The sequence below is a fragment of the Triplophysa dalaica genome, chromosome 2 (genome assembly GCF_015846415.1).
Source record: "Triplophysa dalaica isolate WHDGS20190420 chromosome 2, ASM1584641v1, whole genome shotgun sequence".
Classification (NCBI taxonomy): domain Eukaryota; kingdom Metazoa; phylum Chordata; class Actinopteri; order Cypriniformes; family Nemacheilidae; genus Triplophysa; species Triplophysa dalaica.
The window spans coordinates 11,376,910-11,398,071 of record NC_079543.1 but is presented as its reverse complement, the minus strand read 5'-3'; the positions used below and the strand labels follow the sequence as shown (position 1 = coordinate 11,398,071).

General features: G+C 38.2%; 1 protein-coding gene across 3 annotated transcripts in view; it reads right to left on the bottom strand.

The window, feature by feature from the left end:
* Positions 1–21,162, bottom strand: part of gpm6ab (glycoprotein M6Ab) — a 52,717-nt gene that overhangs the window by 11,508 nt on the left and 20,047 nt on the right. Inside the window, exon 1 of one of the 3 annotated variants that reach the window (XM_056735455.1) lies at positions 17,986–18,336. The exons of 1 other annotated variant lie outside the window; for it this stretch is intronic. In XM_056735455.1, the coding sequence (XP_056591433.1) occupies positions 17,986–18,022 (37 nt within the window). In that variant the 5' untranslated portion in view covers positions 18,023–18,336. Of the gene's footprint in view, positions 1–17,985; positions 18,337–21,162 lie in introns of those variants that run through there. One more of the 3 variants, XM_056735437.1, reaches the window with a different exon arrangement.

Below are 21,162 nucleotides of genomic sequence, written 5' to 3'. Positions count from 1 at the left end.
TCCCTCTCTTGCCATATGCACCTGCAAGTAAAAATAATGCTGGCATTTCTGTAGCTCAAACTATGATGTTTTGCGGTATCAGCGCTGAGATGATAGATTCGATTCAGAAATCCCAGAATAAGGAACAATGTGTGATTATGTAGCTGTTCATAGCGTGTTGGGAAATAAAATAAGGTTCCGGGAATTTAGTACAAAAATGATCTTAAAGGGATAGTTCCCCAAAAGTAAAAATTCTATCATCATTTACTCCTCATAATGGTGATGATTTTAACAAAAGGTATAATCCAGGGGTTTTGATGAAGATTAATCCAAACGAATATAAACAGACAAAACCGGGAACAGGAAACTCGGGGAAGACCAAACAATGTTGACATTACAATAACCGACTCTGAACTGAGAAACATACAGGGCTTAAATACAAATGGAAACAATCTGGAAAAACAGAATCAGGTGCGGGACTACTTAACAATAACGAGGGACAAGTGAAAACAGTTGAAAATGCAAAACAAGTGGGAAACACAGCACTCGCGCCGGACAACAGATGGGGAGGGGGCGTCCTGGAAACCTGTGCGGGTCACAGGGGAGAGTACAGAGGGTCTCCAGGATGTTGCAACCGACGCCGGGGGTCCACTCTGGTGCTGGTGGCTCGGAGGCCTTGAGGGTGACGGGCGCACCGGATGCCTTGAGGGTGCCAGCCGTTTGGGGGGAATTGGATGTGCCGGCCACACCGGACACCTTAGGGTGCCAGCTGTACGGGAGGCCTGGATGGTACCTGAGTCCAGGTGCAGGCTTTAGGATTGAGCTTTGGGCAGACTGGTTCGGACCTGAAATTTCGGACAGGACCGGCTCGGAGACAACAGGGAGGCCTGTCGGGACTGGCTCGGACACCACTGGGAGGCTGGACGGGACCGGCTCGGATACCCCAGGGAGGCCGGACGGACCGGCTCGGGGACCACTGGAGGGCCGGACGGGACCGCCTCCACGGCGTCTTGAAGACCAGACGGGACTGGCTCGGAGACCATAGGAAGACCGCACGGCTCCCCTTTAACCGGCTCTTTCTGTTGGGCAGCGGGGTCGGTCAGCTGGGCAGTGGGCTCTGACTTTGATGGAAGGTCTCGTGGAGATCGCGAGGTAAGTTGGATCGCTCGCCGCGTGCATGGACGAAATCGGACGATGAACGATCTCATCCGGGATGTTCTCGGATGTGGACATTTACAATAACCGACTCTGAACTGAGAAACATACAGGGCTTAAATAAAAAATGGAAACACTCGGGGAAAACAGAATCAGGTGCGGGACTACTTAACAATAACGAGGAACAGGTGAAAACAGTTGAAAATGCAAAACACTTGGGAAACACAGGCAGGGGACAGGCTGAAGTGTTACACACATGTACGGACTGCGTGCCTTTTATCTTGAGCAAAAGTTTGTAAAATGTATACATTTGATTGTGAAAAATTATGTGTAGATGTTGTTTCATTAATAAATGCCTTTCGCAAATGCATACTTTAAAAAAGTGTCACCTGCAATTATACCTATGAAAATCATAGCAAATCTACAAAAAGAGTCCTTAAGATGAGCCCGTCACGCCACAGAATTATTTGACACTAACAGAAAGCTCAAAACAAAAGCTCAAATTAATTATAGCTCCTAACTCATTACAACTACATTTCAAATAACAAATGAAGCACTAATACAGACATTGCATAATTAGATGGGAACACTAATGGAAGAAAACAGGAACCCTACAGATACTGACTGTATTAAGGCTGAGAGAGATAGTAAAAATATATTTTATAGCAAGTATAAAGCGTCTTGTCTCTCATGCAGATGAATAGCTCCCAGCGCCCAGTATATTAGCTAGCTATGCTTTCCGCTTGCTTGATCCACCGGCCCTGAAGCTCTGAATTATGGCCCATTCAAATGTTAACCACCTTCCTTTTCTCATATAGACTATCTTAAGTAAACATGGTGGGTGAAACTGTTCATGAATTCTAAGAAGCTGTCAAAATCTTATGGTCATACAGTATTCTATGGTTAATGATAAACACTAACCAAAAGGAAAATAAAATCATATGGTGTGTGCAGGTATGTACACGTTTCATTCCAGATGACATGTTGGTTTGTCCATGTGCACCACTGCCGGAGTAATGTAGCTTTACAACTGGAACACCTGTCTTATTCCCTCTGTCCAATGTGTTTAATCCATTGTCGGTGTAGTGAGTGGGTCGCAGTTATCCCAATAACAACTGGGCAGATGGGAAAGCTTACAGCTGGCGTCGCTCTACTTTTTATCATGCAACTTTGGCATTGGAAAACCATCCTGCACCTTCAGCCAACATTCCATAGCATACCGTGTCTACACCGGACAAGAGACAATAGAACGCATTAGAACTGACTATAATTATACATTTTGTACACACTGGATGCAGCGCATCGGTGTAGACATGGTGTAAGAATCTTGGAATACCTGGCCCTTATTGTTAGAATAGTTGGATGAAAAAAAAACATGGCTTCTGAAGAAAAACCAACAGACCTTTATTATTGACTTTGCAATGAAGCATACTTGCGATAATTGCAACTTTATGTTCTGGATTCAAAGACAGGGCTTATCTTAAAACAGGACTAGGCCTAAAATAAATGAGTATATTTAAAAAGCTTCTTAAAAATACCATAGAATAGCACACAAATTTATAAAAAGTCAACTATTGTGATTTCATGATGTCATATAATACAAAATATTAAATAATTACAAAAACTATTATTCTACATTCCAAACGGCCATATGTCTCTTCAGCGGAGCAGGAGCATATATGTCATGCGATGATGTACTGTAAATGGACTTATCCACTAATGAACCACAACAGCTCTCCTCCCATTGACAAAGTCCCTTTACTCACAGCAGACAGAATATAATCTACCCTTCTCTTTTTTAACCCACAAAACATCAGGTCCAAACATACATCTTTATGCACGAATGTCGACAAATGCATTCAAATAAAAAGCCATTAGAGAGCAGCAACCACCGTTCAGATGCAGCTCAGAGCATTTCTGTTAGCTGCAGTCAGCTGCTGGCCTGACTGCAATATGAAGCAGCTCCCAGAGTGCTACTAATGGCATGCTGAGTGACCGCATATCAACCAGAAACAGAAGGAGTAGCTGAGCATCACATCTGTGTAAGTGAGAACCTGTGATCGGCACATCATAACTGCCATCAATTACGTTTTCATACGAGCCATTTGACATAGATCATTTATAATTTAACTCCCATAATCATGATTTATCTCTTACTTTGAGCTGTGCGTGTTTGACAGATTGCCCTGGATTGCATTTGCTCAATTAGCACTGACCAGTTCGATAGAATTATTTTTGAATTGGCATGACCATCTTTGATGGATTACAAAGGACACCGATGGCATTTCAATTAGCCACATGGATCCGGAACACCTGGGCAGCTCGGTTAGAGATTATAGTACAATGAGTGTGTAGTGATTATAGAATTATGGACATGGGCATCTCCAATATATATCAATTTACTTGTGGCTATAATTATGGCTGGCTGTGATGGCTGCCCCATAACAACATCTCACACAGGGCGGCAAAAGAAATCCCTGTCCAATAGTAAGCTCTGTCCTAACCACACATATTGGAAATCAGAAACACCACTCAAAAGCCATTAGGGACCTGCCAGTGTTTATCCACTATAAAGTCTTTCCGTTGCCCCATTACTACTACAGTAAATCAGCCACACAGGGCTGCCCTGGAATGGCTGGAATCACATTGGGGAATCTCTTGAATCACATTGGTAGAAGCCCTTAAAGAGCCAATTAACTAAATTAATAGAATAAACTGTGGATTTATATAAATTAGACCATATATCATCTTTGTTTGCCTGTCAGGATACTGAAAGGGCTTCAACGTTATTTACATTTTACATTGACATTTGTATTGGTGAACTCTTGTTGACTGCGGCAAGAGGCACTAGTTTAGGGGTTTCAAGCCTTCTAGACGGCCAGGTGTGTTGAAGCTGGATTGTAACTAAACACTGTATGAAGATGGTCTTACTGAAGAAGGGTTTTAAAGCCGTGCTGGAGTTTATACTATATCAGTTGATAGCTAAATCCACAGGAGTCCTAGGAATGTGTTTATACATAGAAATGGGATATTTCTATAGTGTTCACCAAGCTTACCCTCTCTACATTTGTTTATTTGTAATTGTACACAGGGCTTGATTTCACAGGGGATGCGGGAGGATGGCATCCTCCTTGTTGAAGATGATGTCAAAAAGCATCCCCTCTGCAAAACCACCATCCCCCTTAACCAACCTAATTAGAATTATATTATAATTATCATAACATACATTTATAATGCAAATCTTCTGTGTCAGGCGAAAACCTACTCCATATGTTTGCCTTTTTTCATAAATCATTACTATTAGTCACCCTTAACGTCTGTGGGTTTTGCGAATGTTCAACCAAAAAGAGCTTGTGATTTAACTGTCAGTCAAACATCCTAAATACACTCAGCGTGAAAAACGTGAAAGAACTGGGATTAAGGTTGGCAATGTCACCCCATTCCAAGCCCATAATCATAGAATTTACTTGTAATGTTTGTAATGAAATTCATGATATAAAATTCAACAACATAGAAATAATAATTAAGTCACATTAGACTGAACTTTAACAAGAACTTTCCAATTTCCCGGCACTCTCTTGCGGGCTTGGATCACAATACAGACTTTTACAAAAAATTTAACTAATGATTGTAATTCAAATTTGTCTGAAGAAATTGGAGGACTAAGCAGCCTGTGCACATATAATCTGTATGCAATGTGTGAATGTTTGCACCTACTGTCAAATGCCTTGCCTATAATCACCACAGAATTATCTTTTTTGAAATAAAAATTTACCAAGTATATCAAAGGCCACATTTAATCGGAGACCAAGTGTTTAGTACCTCCAGTACTGTTTGCTTGAACTTCTCGCCATATGTTTAACATCTCTGTTTTGCTAGCAGAGACACATTATTTACATTTGCCGGACTTTAAACACACTTCGACCAAGGGTATTTAAAAACACTTTTGGCTTATAACTGTGTATGTCGCAGACACGATGTGTTTCTTTACAAAGCAACATCGCCATCCAATGGCCTGGCATGCCTAATGCAATGTTTTTATCAGTTTAACAAGGATCTGTGTAAATGCACATCGTTTCGACAATGCTGTTGTGTGTACATGAAAGATTATTTTAAAATAAAAATTAAATAAAAAATCTGTTATTTATTGTGTAAATGTGGTCTGAGAGTACTAAAGACACAACTTCTGGTAGACCTGCATGCAGGCATACTGCATGTACAGTATTGTCAATAGAAATAATATCATGGTTGTGCTACAGTGAGACCAGCAAGCAAAACGAGACCCTGAGATTCTCTTAATATGCCTCATCATTCTTTTTGGGTTGACAGGCAAGGACAGCCAAAAATGGCAGGCTTTCATTAAAACCTGTGAATTAGCATGAAGTCTTTGTGTTGATTGCTTCTTGTGCTTCTCAGTTTCCCACCAAAGTCATTAATTGGATAGCTTCATAAGTGAAGGTTGAATACAGCCATCCTCTGAGATTACATGAATTAATGAAATATATTTAACAAGCTGCTGTTGACCGGCGGCAGAAATGCATTTGTATAAAGGCAGCTCTTAATTTACTATCGGTCTGTTCCTGGATGAACCTCCTTTAATTGCATGCATTATAAACATTTTGACAGGGATTGAATTTTATGACCGGAGTTTTAGAGGAGTGCTTGACAAACAGTAGTCATCATCTTACAGAGACTGAATGCTCTGATATAACAAGCCATAAACGCTGATGATGAATATACTTCACAGGCAATTTACTCATCTTTACAAGTATACTAAGTGAATTGGGAGATATTAACTGCCGCTTTAAGGGCAGATGAGCTGAACATTGTTTTCTCATTCAGTGGAGATGACAGGCCAGCTGTCAGCCGTCATAGGGATCAGTGCGACTCAGAAGACGTTGGGTCACAAACCGCTCAACTAAACTGACCTCTGTTGATGATACCTCAGGCGAAACAGTCCTGTGTGTTTCAGTGTCTCCTGCATTCAAATCTTAATCCATTCAATAATTGGATGAATATGTTATGTGTTTACATTGTTTATTATAGCTACATTTTATGTTGGAGGTTTATACACAAGTGTCCAAAAGCGATGTTCAACTTCCGGATTTTGTTGATTGATTTTAATTATTTTCATACATTGCCCGTCCAAAAAAAAGTCACCACCTGGGCACTTCTATGATCTGGGGTTTCTGCAGTTGGACAGGTCTAGGTTCAGCAAAATTAAGTGCTCAAAGAATGAGGTCAACTGACTACCTGAATATACTGAATGACCAGGTTTTTCCATCAATGGATCTTTTCTTCCCTGATCGCATAGGCATTTTCCAAGACATTGCGAGGATTCATGTGGCTTAAATTGCAAATAGTGGTTCAAAGAGCATGAAACATAAGGTCCAGACCTTAACAGATTGAAAACTTTGGGATGTGCTGTAGAAGACTTTGCACTGCGGTCAGACTCATCAATACAAGATGATGGCGAAAAATGTATGGAACTCCGAACGGCAAATAATGTTGTGACTTTTCAGAAGCCTATTGAAATGATGCCATCTAACCTGGGCGAGCATTAAAAGAAAATATAATATGCGCCCTATTAACATTACTACTCATTTTCTTTTTACTATATTGTTCCATGTTGAGACCCCCTCGAAATCTCTAGGGGATAATTCTGATAAATAAATTTAACATATATACATTTAGTCAGTGACTCACATTTAAGTGTTTTTTAATAAGTGGTCAATATAAAAAAAAACGAACCACATTTATTGTACTATTACTGCAGATGTGCTAAACCCATAACTAGTATTTTGAAATAGAAATATAACAAATTGATAACAAATGTCAAAAAAAATGTACTTCTTTCCTTACCGTATATTAAACATGTTAAGCATTTTTATCTCTTTCAGTGGCATTTCTGCGCGAAGCAGGATTTTGAACGGGATACATAAAAGGGTAAAACTGTTTTATATTTGGGGAACGGCTGCTACATTCAAATTAAGTGACTGTAACAACAGAATCCCCAACTAACAGGCTTACTGGATAAAACAAAAAGACAATGTTTGATACATCAGTTGCGCAGCATGGTAATCTCCTAAAATTGTCTATTTATTTTTGCCAATTTTTAGACCAGATTCGTATGTTCTGCGCATTAATTTTGGGCCACAAAACCCAAACAGTCTGCTCACAATTGTTTGCTTATTCTAACTGGCTAAACTTAAATACTTAGGTGAGCTAAGTTGTTCGGAACTGTCACCAGTTCGGTGTTCCCTTCAGATTCAGTTTAATCACCAGTCTGTTCCAGTCATACAGTGACCATGTTTTGATTCTTCACTGCTTGGCATTTCGTTTTCCCATCAAAGGGCTTGGTTGAGCATACGTTACAGCAGCAAGACAAATGGGCGAGCGAGCTGAGCACATGCAGGAGGCGGCATCCATTATTCAAAGGTAGTGCAGTGCGACGCGGAGAGGGGCCTGCCATCACTATCAATAATTCAACTCTCCCATCACAAGCCCCCTCCATTTCCCTGTCTTTCCTGCTTTCTCTTTGTCTATTTCTTTCTTGGGTCTCCTATAAATGAAGAGTGTGAGCCTTGCAAAAGAAGTCTACTAGCACTCCTGGCAGGGTCTGTCTGAAAGGACTGTGACAGGTAAAGCATTCTCAAGTGCTGGGTCGCCACCCAAAAATGGGCTTTAGGTCGTGAGAGGGTTTATGACAACAATGCAATTGGCCAAAATAAGAAGCAACTAATAATGAAGCCTAATGAATAATGAAATAATGAAACCATTATTTATCTTTATCTTGAAATTAATCTTGATCTTGAAATAAATAGGCACAATTATTATGCATAGTATTTATCTATTATAAAACAATGATAAATGTTAATCTGTATTTTGCTTATAATGAAAATTTGGGTAACCAGAGGAAACGCTAAGCAGGCCTTGACTAACTGACTGACCCATATCAATAAAGGGTTTTAATGAGGAAATATACCGTGTTGCCTAAAACAACAAAAGGCAGTCCCTCTGACCCAGCCATGCCATCCATATCCCTCTCGTTCATTCGCTCCATCTGCCAGACTCTGTCAAACAGTCATGAGGGGATTATTCCCCCCGCCCACAGCCCAATGAGGTCAAAGGTCGTAATTATCTAATGGTTACTTTAGCTCTCAGAAAAAGAGCAGAGTAGAGAAATCGTGGCTGTAAAGGGCCGCACGGGTGGCTAGTTAAAATACTGAGCAGCTTCTCCCATTAACCCCATTAGGACCAATCCGGGTTGAATATGAAAGCTGGGGGCATGTAAAGTTTTGAAACACAAGAGCCAAATAGCATTACAGTCCAGAACTCAGTTAAACAACACCACAATGATAGAAACAAATGTCCCACTGCATTAATGCAAATGAGTAGCTCAGGCATTCATGTATACTTTTTTATTTAAATGCATATTACATTTGCATTGAGCATCCGGCAGATTTATGAACCGACTCATCTTTGCATTTAATTGGCCAGTGATGTTGCCATGCCAACCCAAAGCAAATTCTGCTCGAGTGCAATGACCCACTTACCGTACGTAAACAAAATCAGTGGGATAATGGAGAATCTGACTCATCTCACACAGATCGAGCTTACGGGTAACTTATCGAGAATAAAAGGAAGGAAGGTCAGGAAGTCAAACTTCGGCTGTGGGTTTTAGTTCCACATGAGGCCAGTTCAGTACTAGAAAAGGAAATGAGGCAAGTGTAGAAATCTGATATAAATACTGAATAAATATTTTTTATACGCTGGCATATGTGTAAACAGTTTATTTCTAATTTAGTATTATTTATTGGAAATATATTACAAAGTAAAAGTGCAAACACAGTTTTTTTAATATTAACTATAATGCGCTTAGTATGCTTTAAAGCGCAACTCTTGGAGATCTACATAGTCCAATGTATAAATACACATACTGTATGCTAACAAGTACCTCTCAATGTCCCAGAAAACAGAAACAACTTTTCCATTGTTCACAGATCAACCTTACTTGACCTGTCACATAAAGATAATTTCCAATCTTTCTCTTGTATTTGAACAATTACCCTGTTGGCATTCATCACTATAGCTTGGTTTGGTTTCTTGGCTTCAGATGAATACAGTCTCAGCCATTGACAGAGTGAATCGGAAGCCAGATTCTTTAATTTTTAGTGGTGAATGATTATCTAAAACCTGGCAGACTGTTTGTATGTGTATGAGTGGGCAGAGATCAAGATTATGCAGGCTATGGTCTTTCTGTAAAAGGGCTTCAGGACGTGGAACATCCACAAGTGAATTCCAACATCGAGTAGCTACTGTAGTATGGCTGGATTATTCTAAAACATCTCTAAAAACAGCAGGACAACAGAAGGAAAATGTTGAGTTGGAAAGCATTATGGCTGTGGCAGTCTAATTCCGAAACTCAAGATTTCAGACACTAATGACCCTTAGCAATTTGTAAAATATAAACTACTTCCCAGCATGGGATGCTGGTGTACTGGTGTCCAGTAGGGTTTATAACAAAAACCATTACATAATATAAACCAGCTTGGACCAACTTGAAAACTTCATGCCAATTCTTTTTCTTTTTTTATTTTTCTATCAGTATGCTATTTCATAATCATCACCACAAACGCCAGGACTTTCAACCTCCATCATAAAATGATGATTAAATTGTGTGCGTGTGTCCCATCATTCCAGAGGTTGAGGCAATCGGATCAACTCTCAGTTGAGCTGCCCCAGCCAGACAGCAAGGAGGGGGATTACGCTAGTAGTTGGGGGAAGGGTGCCAAACAAGAGAAAGTGGCACGTACTCCCTCCAGCATTACCATACAATGGGCCTGGGACACCCATCTCATCACACCCCCTCCCCTGTACAGCAGGGCATTGTGTTAGGACTGAGCACAATGTGAAAAGATTACACGCGCTATGACGTGCACAGTGTGTTCACACTGATTTATGACTAACTAGTTACTGAGCATCACAACAACATATCTGAGATTACATTCTGAGGTAAACAAACATCCCTGCTCCCGGCTATGTGGTAATTGTGTATGCTATATTAATTAATTACTACATTTAATTACAAGAAAGATGGCTGCATTCGAACACCCTCGAACATACCATGCAATCGAACATACCTTATTTGTGCATGTTTTCCTGGAACAATATTTAATGGCTTGTCAGATAGACACAATGAGGATAAATGCATTGTACGGCTTGGCCAAAAGGGAGGGCAACATCAAGTCAAGTGCACGGATGATCGCCTGGTTCTGAATGAACTCTCTTTGAATAAACAGGAACCGCATGATAAATTGTTTAACTATACTTTTTCCACTTGATTTCCATTTTACTTACATAACAGTATTTAAATATTTTTACTCTGTACATTTTTTAAGTATGTGTAGTCTACTTTATCAGATATTTCAATAAATACATGCCGACATTTAAGACTTAAGTACAGTAAATATTTTTTTTTAATACTTTACATACAATTTTTTTGGAAAAATGCTATTGTCCACCTAAAGTTGCTTTGTCTAGTAAATTAACCAATGTAGATTTTGCTTTGGTAGGGACCTAATACATCATTGCAATTAAAAGTGGCACCTAGCGGTGAGGTTGGGAATTGCAAACATGGGCTTGCTCCACAGCCCCCCTTTCGAAGCACTACGGTGGCTGACACAGGACTAAGATGTCGTGACGTTTTCACTTCTTTGCACAAGGAGATATGAAACACGCTCTGTAGAGCAGTTTGTCTGTTCAGGACTAATGTAGAAACAACATGGCAAATTCCATGCAAGGGGACTGCGCTATGTAGATAGAAATAGCTCATTCTGGGGTAATGAAAACATAACGCTTTATTATGTGAGGTCTTTATACACCTTTGAAGATACAGTATATAGTGGCCTCCACTAATATTGGCACCCTTGGTAAATATGAGCAAAGAAAGCTGAAAAAAAATAATCTGCATTGTTCTCCTTTTGATCTCTTATACAAATAAATGTACAAAATTTCAACATTTCATCACAGTAAAACAATTTGAAGTAGGGGGTATATCACATTATGAAAAAAAAATCTAATACACCCTGTTCGATATTATTGGCACCCTTGAATTCAAAACATTCTCCAACTTCCAGTCTTTTCTTTTATGTTCAGTTCATCCCACTCATTTTCTATAGTATTCAGATCAGGGAACTGGGATGGCTATGGCAGGATCTTGATTTTGCGTTCAGTGACACATTATTTGTTTGTTTGAACCAGTGTGCTGATGGAAGATCTAACCACGACCCATTATAATATTTCGAGCAGAGCTAGTCAGATTTAGATATAAAACATGACGCCCTGTATCTGAACAAGATGTCCAGGACCTCTGGTATAAAAGTAGGTTCACAACAATTAAGATCTGGCGACATTTTTAACTGTTTAACGGCATTTTTTAATCCCTGTGTGCACCAAGCTATCTTGTGTTATTGCTGCCAAAATATGACCATAGACCCCAGTCCTGGTTGAAGTTCCGGCATGGCAGATTAATACGGTCGACTTTGTTTTTGAATGAGAGCAGAAAATTTGTTTCTTGAACAGTGTCCCAAACTACTTGTTGTGATGGAGGTGTAGTTTTCCTTTATTTTTATTTAATGCTTTCTGACCCCAAAATTCAACTGATTACTGCAATTTTCCATTTGTTACGTTTGAAGATTCTTCTTAAATTCTTCTCCTCGCTGTGTATTGAGACAATATAGACACACATCCTGTTTCAAGCTGATTTACAACATCTCCAGTCCATTAATACTTCTATCTTATTGCCCTCATGTTGGAAATTATATTTTTTAATTGTTTAAAATATTTCCTTAAAGCCATTTTGTATTTTGCGTAGCTCAAAAGAACTACATTGTACGTCAGAGCTAAATTCTTTGGTTTGATCCATTGTAATGAATGATTAAGGGGGTTTGGGCTTTGTGTTATTCTCATGTGCAACAAGAAGTCATGACTGGACAACATTATAGTGACCCTGGTGTGCTAGGAACATGTAAATGCTGTATCATGGGAATATACTCGGGAGATTTATACTCATAATAATAACTAACGGTGCCAATAATTGTGTCCAGGGTGAATTAGAGAAAGACATTTTTTCATAATGTAATATTCCCTCCACTTCAAATTGTTTTACTTGTTGAATTGTTGGAATTTTTGTTTATAAATCTCATAATTATAATGTGGGTAAGAAGTTATGCATATTTGGCATGCTGTCCGGGGAGAGGGCGCCGAGCTCAGTAGACCGAACTTAAAGCGATTATATTGCATTTATTTCAATAGATCCTCCAAAAAAATAACACATATGACCTTTAAGAAGAAAATTTTAAAGGTTATTATTAGTTTTATAATCTACATACTTGGTCTCACTTTTAAATTTGAATGAGCCTCCAACATGGCAAAATTTACTTATAACATCACTGAAACACCCTTATATTCAAGCAATATTTTTTCTACTTCAAATACTTATGCACATGGCATAAACTCATATCTTTTCATCTCTTGCAAATGATTTACCTAGTTTGGACCCATAAATTCAGATTATCGGATCAGTCCCAGGTATTATGCTGTATTTTAAATACTAAGAGTCTGAGAGATTTAAATATGAAGATATTACATATGAAAGGGCATACAAATCTTTATTCCCCTCAGAAAGGATTCAGACATGTTTAAAAAGTTCCACTATGTACATTTTCACTTTCTGCTGTATTGCATGTGACATCAATGAAATCAAAATAATCACTGTCGCCTGGAGCAACAAACACTCTCCCTAGTTCCATGCCATTTTCAATAAATGCCCTATTTCTTTGCCCACAGACATTGAGAGGGTTCACAAATCCTCCAATATCCTGTCTAACATTGTTAACTCGTATTCCTGCTGTGTCTGTTTATTTTAAAGTTAAGCAAGCGAGACTTCCAACAAGCCTGACATTACCACCTTAATATTGTACAGTCTACTGTATAACACTGCATTCTCTTCCAGCAGACAGATTTGCCAATCTGCACTGTTTTTCAGCATGTTTGAATTTATTTTATTCTGGAGTTCTTATTGTTTAGGAATGTCTAAAGATTTAGCCTGTGGTGTGACAGCTCAGTGATTTTAATTGGGTGCTAGCACTGTTGTGAGAGAGGATGATTACAGCTGACAGCATCCTCACCAGGTCTTTTGAAGACGTCTACATAAGGCAGAGATGTCTACAGGTAGTGCAAGATCTGTGGCTCTGCAATGCGAGGATCAGAACACTAGACAGACTAACTCAACTTAATGAGAGGTGGAATGTATTAGTTGTGACAACTGATAGATATAAACAGTTCGTATGGAGATGAAAGATCTAAACCTAATAAGTAATGTATTGTTCTTCAATGTCTGTTTTGTTAAATGTTTGAAATATGTGATCCTGAACAACAAATCTTAAGTCTTAAAGTGATACTTGAACGAAAATTCTAACAGTATTTCATTTTGGGGTGAAGTATTCTTTTAAGTGAATAAAAAAGGTTTCAAATAATATATTTTTATTAGGATATGACACATATGCAGCTATAAATATTTCAAATTGTATTAAATCTGACTGGCAGCATTATGAGATTTTTAATACACAATGCCGTTAACATGATATCATGCAGAAAAGTTTGACAGTATAAAAATAGAGCAGAGACAGATGGTAAAAAATTGCCTAGCAGGCTGAGACCAAATTGTCTCTGAATCTTTTCTCAACAAAACCAGAACTCTTCTACATCACTTGTATTATTCATGAGCATGTTTTCATTCTTGAATGTTTGCTTTTGATGGCACCAACTTAAAAACCACACGGAGCTTTCAAAGTTTTGAATATATACAACTTGACCGAAAAATACAATAACAGAACCATAAAATCAATAGTACACAGATAATCTCATTTCAAACCTGCTTCAAAGTTCATTTTCTATCACTAAAAGAAAATCTTTCAAACATACTGCCGAACACGAACCTCACAAAACACTTCTTATAACAGTCTACATATAATGTTGTGGGAATAGAGTGCAGAGAATGAATCTATTGACTCCCTTGGCCATAAAAATATTACTTTAAAAGACTTAAAATGTCTTAATATAATCACTGTGTATTGCAGTCTAAGTTTCAAGAGAACATTGAGGTAGGTTTCGCTTACCAGGATGTAGTTTCTCTGGTCTATTCCACCATTTAATTTCAATCAGTGAACACAGGAATATTTTGCTGTGCTTCTTTAAAGTGCTGGTTCCCCCAAAAATAAAACATTCTGTCATCATTGTCATTTAAGTCACTCATCCCCTTGTCATTTCAAACCTTTATGACTTTCTTTCTTCCGCAGAACAAAAAAGAAGATATTTTAAAGATAGTCAGTAACCGAACAGCACTGGCTCCCATTGACTTCTAATGTATGGACACAAAACCAATGCAAGTGAATGGAGGCCAGTTAACAACGTTGTTCAGAATATATTTTTTTGTGTTCTGCAGAAGAAAGACAGTCTGTTTAAAATGACAAGAGGGTGAGTAAATGACACACTCTTAGAAATTAAAATGTTGTATTTAATTAATAAAGTTATGTCAACCGGTCCCACAAAACTTAGTTGCTTAAATGGAAAAGGTAATGTACAATTATTGTAACGTAATGTTTTAAGTAAATCGCTCATAACTGTGTTAATTAAATGGTACATCACACACTTATTTTGAATAAAAGTAAATGATTGTCTTGAATTTAATGACAATAGCTTGATCTAAGATGACCTGATTAAGGTCAGAAACAGAAATAAGCTTTGCTAATGTTATCCATTTGTGTTGATTGTACTTAGTGATTGGAACTTAGAGCAACTAAGTCTGTAGATCAAATAAAAACACTAAAATAAAATGAAATGTTCAACATTTTTTATATTATACATTTGTAACATTTATTAGACATTATCTCATTTAACTTCAATAGGATGATATTAGGAAAATAGAACTCAACAGAAATGCAAATTATTGTAACCGCCCAGGACCTAGCCAAAGGCAACACTTTTCTGAACAATGGTAACCACCAAACTCAAAAATATAACTAACTCTTTAAAACTTTTAAGATAAATGAACATTAAACACTAACAAGTGTTTATTTTTACTGAAAAATGCATTATATTAAACACTTATTTAAGAAAATAACTCTCAAAATGCAGTGTACGCAAAGCATTCTGGGAAATATAAGTCCTCTGCCCTATTATAACTATTTTATGTTAACACAACATAACTCCTTTATGTTGTCCCAACATGAATGGATTCGGTTATATGACTAAACATAAAACAATCATGTTTTAACCATATTTTTCAAAAGTTGTGTTGATTTAACTTAAGCAAGTTAAGTAAATTGAACAGGCAGCAAAAATATTTTTTTTGAGTGCAGAATATTTATTTTTGGGTGAACTATCACTATCTAGTTTATTCCATGATAGTGATATATTGGAGATCCAGGCAGCCCTGCTTTGTGGGTGACTTACTCTTTAACCCTTTTCACAGAGCCCTTATGAAATGTGATTTATCCAGTCTGTTGTGGTTCACAACAACGACTAAATAATGTAAATGAGCATAAAAATCTACCAATCAAAGTGCAGAGAATCGATTTCACATCTTACAAATTAAACTCCATGCAGTTAATTGAAGCATTTGAGTGATGGCCATAAAGAAATATCAAGAACAGTCCACACTATATAATTTCACTATGCACTGTAGCATGTCCCAAGATCAATACAGTTTCCATCCCAAAACTGCTTGCAGGTTAAGCCAAGGATTAATCTATGCATTGAAAATAGTGAAATTACTTTTTTGATTTATGATTCCGGCAAATCTAAATCCAATATCTCAATGTCTGACAAAATGCAACGGTGGTATGTTTCCAATTTCAATGTAAATCATATTGTAGCACCTAGTCTCTCAATACCTAACAAAGTGTATCTGTGTTAAAACAAAGCTGTCACGGTCGCACAAATACACAAAATGCTTTTGTATGTATCGAAAGGGTAAAGCCTCTATGACAGAAGCTTATCTGCCTGCTGATCCACTTATCAACGGTAAAGATGAGAATTAATCCAGAGCACGTTGCCATCTGCTGAAGATGAATGATTTATCTGTCTTAACCCGCACAACCAGACAGTTTCATCCAAGGCTACAGCCGTGTCAGAATCCCACGGTTGGAAGTATTGAGCAAAAATCAGCAGCTTAATATTTTAAATGACGTAATCCAAAGCAAGATCAATGTTTTTATGTGTCTGCACATTCTCTAACCTTCATCTTCCCATGCCATCCTACAAACAACTTCTACCCTCATTATTATACACTGCTGTCTTCATTTCCATTGAGAACAAGACAGTCGGCACAGAAAACTAGAAAGCTAGAGCTGAAATTCATTGAGAGGGAATGAGTGAGTAAGAGAGAGAGCGACAAAGATGGAGAACTCAGTCTGAAAGTATCTCTCACTACACGTCCCCGTGGGCACTCTTTGAGGACAGTTATTGCACTGTCTTTCCTCACATGACTGAAGTGGAAATAATTGATTTTCACAGGAAACGCCAAACGATTGTGCATCTGTTGAATGGCTTTTGTAGGCTGTGCGCAAGGAGTCTTGTTGTGGTTGTTTGCACTTACAACCATCACCAACATCAGCTGTAACCAACGCATCTTCTATTTACAGTGGCGGATTCCAACTCTCCCCCGAACTGAATACCAACCAGCTCATATCAACCTCTTATGTACAGTTTCCATCATCAGATATCAACATCTAAAACTATAAAAATTCCTTTAAGGACGCAAATGTTTTTTTTAAATGATAATTCTACACGCTCATGGCTGTCCTGGTTCGCATTCTCCCATGTTCTCTCTTCCTCAATCAGAAGTGGGTCAGCAGTGCCGTATCTCAAAGAAGCGCAGTTGCTCATAAGCACCATTTTTTTGACACACACCCACTCATACCATGGCAACTGACATTAGTCTCAGTTCACCCACAGCCCCACCTTATATTTGTCCTCCATTGTTCTCCAACTCCTTCAACTATGGCAATTATTCAGAAACCAAAGCAGGGGGTGTGGGCGTGTGAGTAGGAGAGACATCCTTGCGGACACATTTAGGAGTAAACAAACCCTCTGCAGGAGATAAATTTAACATCCTCCATTTACAGTATTTAAAATTATTTCAGCAGTCTATTGGAAGTTGAATTAGCCCAACATTCTTATATCTGAGTGCTCAGAAAAAAACAGGATGATATATTCTATACCACATTCTCTATACAAGCACCCTCTCACTGCAAACACTCCGTAAGCAAAGCACACATCACATCACAAAGATAGACTTTTAATCAGATGAGTGAAAATCTCATAAAACCTACACTTTGAGGGACAAAGGCAACCACGGTAATCTAATCTGACCTGGTGACTGTTTTGCAAAGGCTGCATTGTGGTGATAACCAGAGCAGCCCAATGATTGAAATAAGGAGTGAGAGGGAAAATGTAAGACAACCCTTATTATCCATTTAGACAAGCGTAAAAAGACACAAATGCGCTCTCTAAAAAAGCTTTTCGCATAGACCGACTGCCTCTTGAAGCCCCACCAGCATCAATTAACAAAAAACGCAGATCTTTATCAACATCGCTGCAAATTGTGCGGCACCTATAATAAGCTAATTTGCGCGAGTGTACAATTAAATCAAGTGCACGTAATTAGTGGCGACAGTCAACAGTTTCAGATTGAGATGATAAACACGTCCGCATCAACGCAAAAATAAACGTGCCTGATAAAAAATCGGAAAAGACAGAACGGCACGAGATAATGTAACACGTTACCTTTCTGTGTCTGTCCCTCTTCCATGTTTTCTTCCATCGCGGATTATAATAGTGGATAAAATGCAACAAAGCGTTCAAGCTGATGAGCGTCTGTAAACGCGACTGAGAGATGAAGCGCGCGTGTGTGGATGAGCGCGGGCGTGCGTGCGCGCGCGCTTGCGGGGGATCGGGGAAAGAGGCGCTCAGATACTGTGCTACCGCAGCTATCACTCACTCAACACAATCTGCACCTGTCTTTCAAAAGCTGTCCATCGCAACAAAGTGTGACTTCTTTTAAGTGCCTTTTTATACCAGAATGTTTAATAGTGGTAAGGAAAAATCTGAGCCGTTTTGGATCTCGGCAATGCAAAGAATGAAGAATCTGAGTTATTTTTTAACGCACCGCATTGAAAATAACTCCTCGGCTCGCATTAACAGATGGATGGGTGTATCCAAGTTACCAGCAGGGCCCCCTCCCTCCATCATGCAGCCTCCAATATTCACACATATTCTTACCCTGTTCTGTACACTGTCAGACCGTGAGATAGAGAGCATATTGGACATTTCAATTTTTCATGGATACATTTAATTTCTCAATACCATCAGGTAGCCTAATGGTTTGGAGGGCTCGAAAATATCTTGTCATACACTTCACTTGAATATCTGTATATTAGTGTTTGAAAGTGATAGGATTATTGAAGAGGCGCTGACAGGTGTCTGATAAAGTGATCTGGCATGCAGCAAATCTTAAGTACAGGGATATACAATACATGCATTAGTTAACATTCGATCACCGTTTATGAAGTTTAAACAAACGATTGGCCTTTTTATTAAAATACACGCATAAGGAATTTGTACGTGCCAAGTTTAATGATTTTGTGTCTCATGAATGAGGACCTAAAATTTGAATGTAACTAAAGTGAATAAGGACAGCAGGAATCTGATTGGCTGCTGATTTCATGTTGACATCATGGTAGCCAAAAACCATGATGAAAATGTAGTCAGTATATTCTCATGTTAGAGGCCCCTGTCACCTCCAGCTGTTCAAACGAATGCTTTGCTTTTATCAGTGTCAGTGACACCAGCTAGCGGCTTGAAAATGAAACAATTGTTGTCACACTTCTGTCAACAGCTGTAAGAACCTAGCAACAAGAAAGAGCTTTGAGGTCGCAACGAAGAAAATGGCCACGCCCACAAAAAAGAAACTGGACATCTTAAGGAACATTAGAAAGTATTTTTTTTAGCTTTGAATGTTGTGATGTTGCCCTCATTAACATGCATGTGTTAACGTAAGGAAATGAGCATAAATAATTGGAGCTTTTATATTAAATTAATTTCTAACATATAACATACATTGAAATCAGGCAAAACATAAATAAATGCAAAATAAATGTTAATTTTCCTATTAGAAGAATTGGCTTTTAAGATTCTTTAAGAGCCTTTGTATAAGCGTGTCTGTGGTTCTATGGGTTCTTGTTGCTGAGATTAAGACCGCTGTGTGCATTTCTTTTTTGTAGTGGACGTAATCACTGTGGCAGAAATTCTACTTTACCTCCCAACCTGCCATTTGCTTTCTGATTGAATGAGATGCTCATGAGGGGTGACTCATACAAGCTGCTCACTGCAACAGACAAAAACTCACATTCCTGTAAAACTAGGCCTAGCTAATGCCTTCGAAGCTGTTTATTGCAATAGAATAATCCTTTGATCAAATGTAAGACTACTGATTGTTAATATATGACACATATTTCTTTATTATATTAAACTGGAACAGCTCTAATATTAAGAGTCAAACATGGATGCTGAGTAAATCATTAACATGGATTGTGGTACATGCTGCCAGCTGGCTAGAGTTTTAAGAAGATTAGCTGAAATGTCTTGTTATCATAAAATTGTTTCTCCTAACTGCAGGCTTCTCTGTGAGTCAAATGGTGATGGTGTGTTTGTAAAATTCACGGACGTCGACTGTTATTTAAACAGCATTCCAGTAGCTCAGTGAAGCTACTAGGCTAGTAGCGCTAGCCACACCAACATTATGGGTTCAATCCCAGGGATTGCACATGGTCCGATACAAATCTATAGTGTAATGCAATGTAAGTCGTTTCGGATAAAAGCATCTGCCAAATTCGTAAATGTAAATAACACTGGCTTTAAAAGAACTGTATTTTTGATATTTTTTCAAAATGTTTAAAATACACTTTTAACAACATTCAATTTACATAAAATATACCATGTCAGAGTTCGCCTGTAAAGGTAAATATACAGCCGTGGAAACAAATTTGACATAATTTTACAATATTAGTGTTTAGGTCAAATTATTATTTTGTTTCATCCTGATAACTACTAACAATATTTCTCCCCTGTCTCAAATAAAAATATTGTTTCTATTTGCATTTATTTGCAGAAAATTTAAATTGGAGAAACAGGTCAAAATGACTGAATAGATGCTCTGTATTTTTTCAGACCTCAAATACTGCAAATAAACAAAGCTAACATTCACTTTTAAAGGGGCGATGACTTAAGACCTAAATTTTATCCCAAGCTTTTGTTATATTAGAGGGAATCTTATTCAAGCAAACATCCTGTAAGTGTCCGAACTGAAAATGCCTTTGTTACTGAAATTACAACCAATATGATACCAGGCTCAGTAAACGGCAGGTCCTGGAATGCACTTATCTATGACGTCATTGATAGGTTCAACACCACCTCCACAGAAAAAGATCAACGACTACTTCTATAGCCCTGTCCACTGGTTCTAACTTTAGCCACACTTTATAGTAGGCACTCCCGCATTTGTGTTGATTGACAAGCTGGTAACCATAGCAACATGTTTTTAGGCTAAATATTTGTTTTGTCCGTCAGTTTAAACTAAACCACTGATATGCTTTTTTGCTGTGTTGCCATGTTTGTTATTAATAAGCGCTTTTATGCTTGTTTTTTATCTTAGATCAAAAAGCCTCGGCCCTTAGGTCTTAATAAATGGTCTGTTACAGATTGTTTGGTTTTATAAGAATTTTTGGACTTATAAAATATATAAACAATTTGCATTTTTACGTTTGTTTTTGTCTTGTCTTTATTGTCTTACTTTTTATATGAAGATCTGGCAACCCTGTCACTTTAGCGGATATTGGATCCGACGGAAATCTTATGTGAGTAATCTTATGTGAGTAAAACATATGTGACCCTGGACAACAAAAC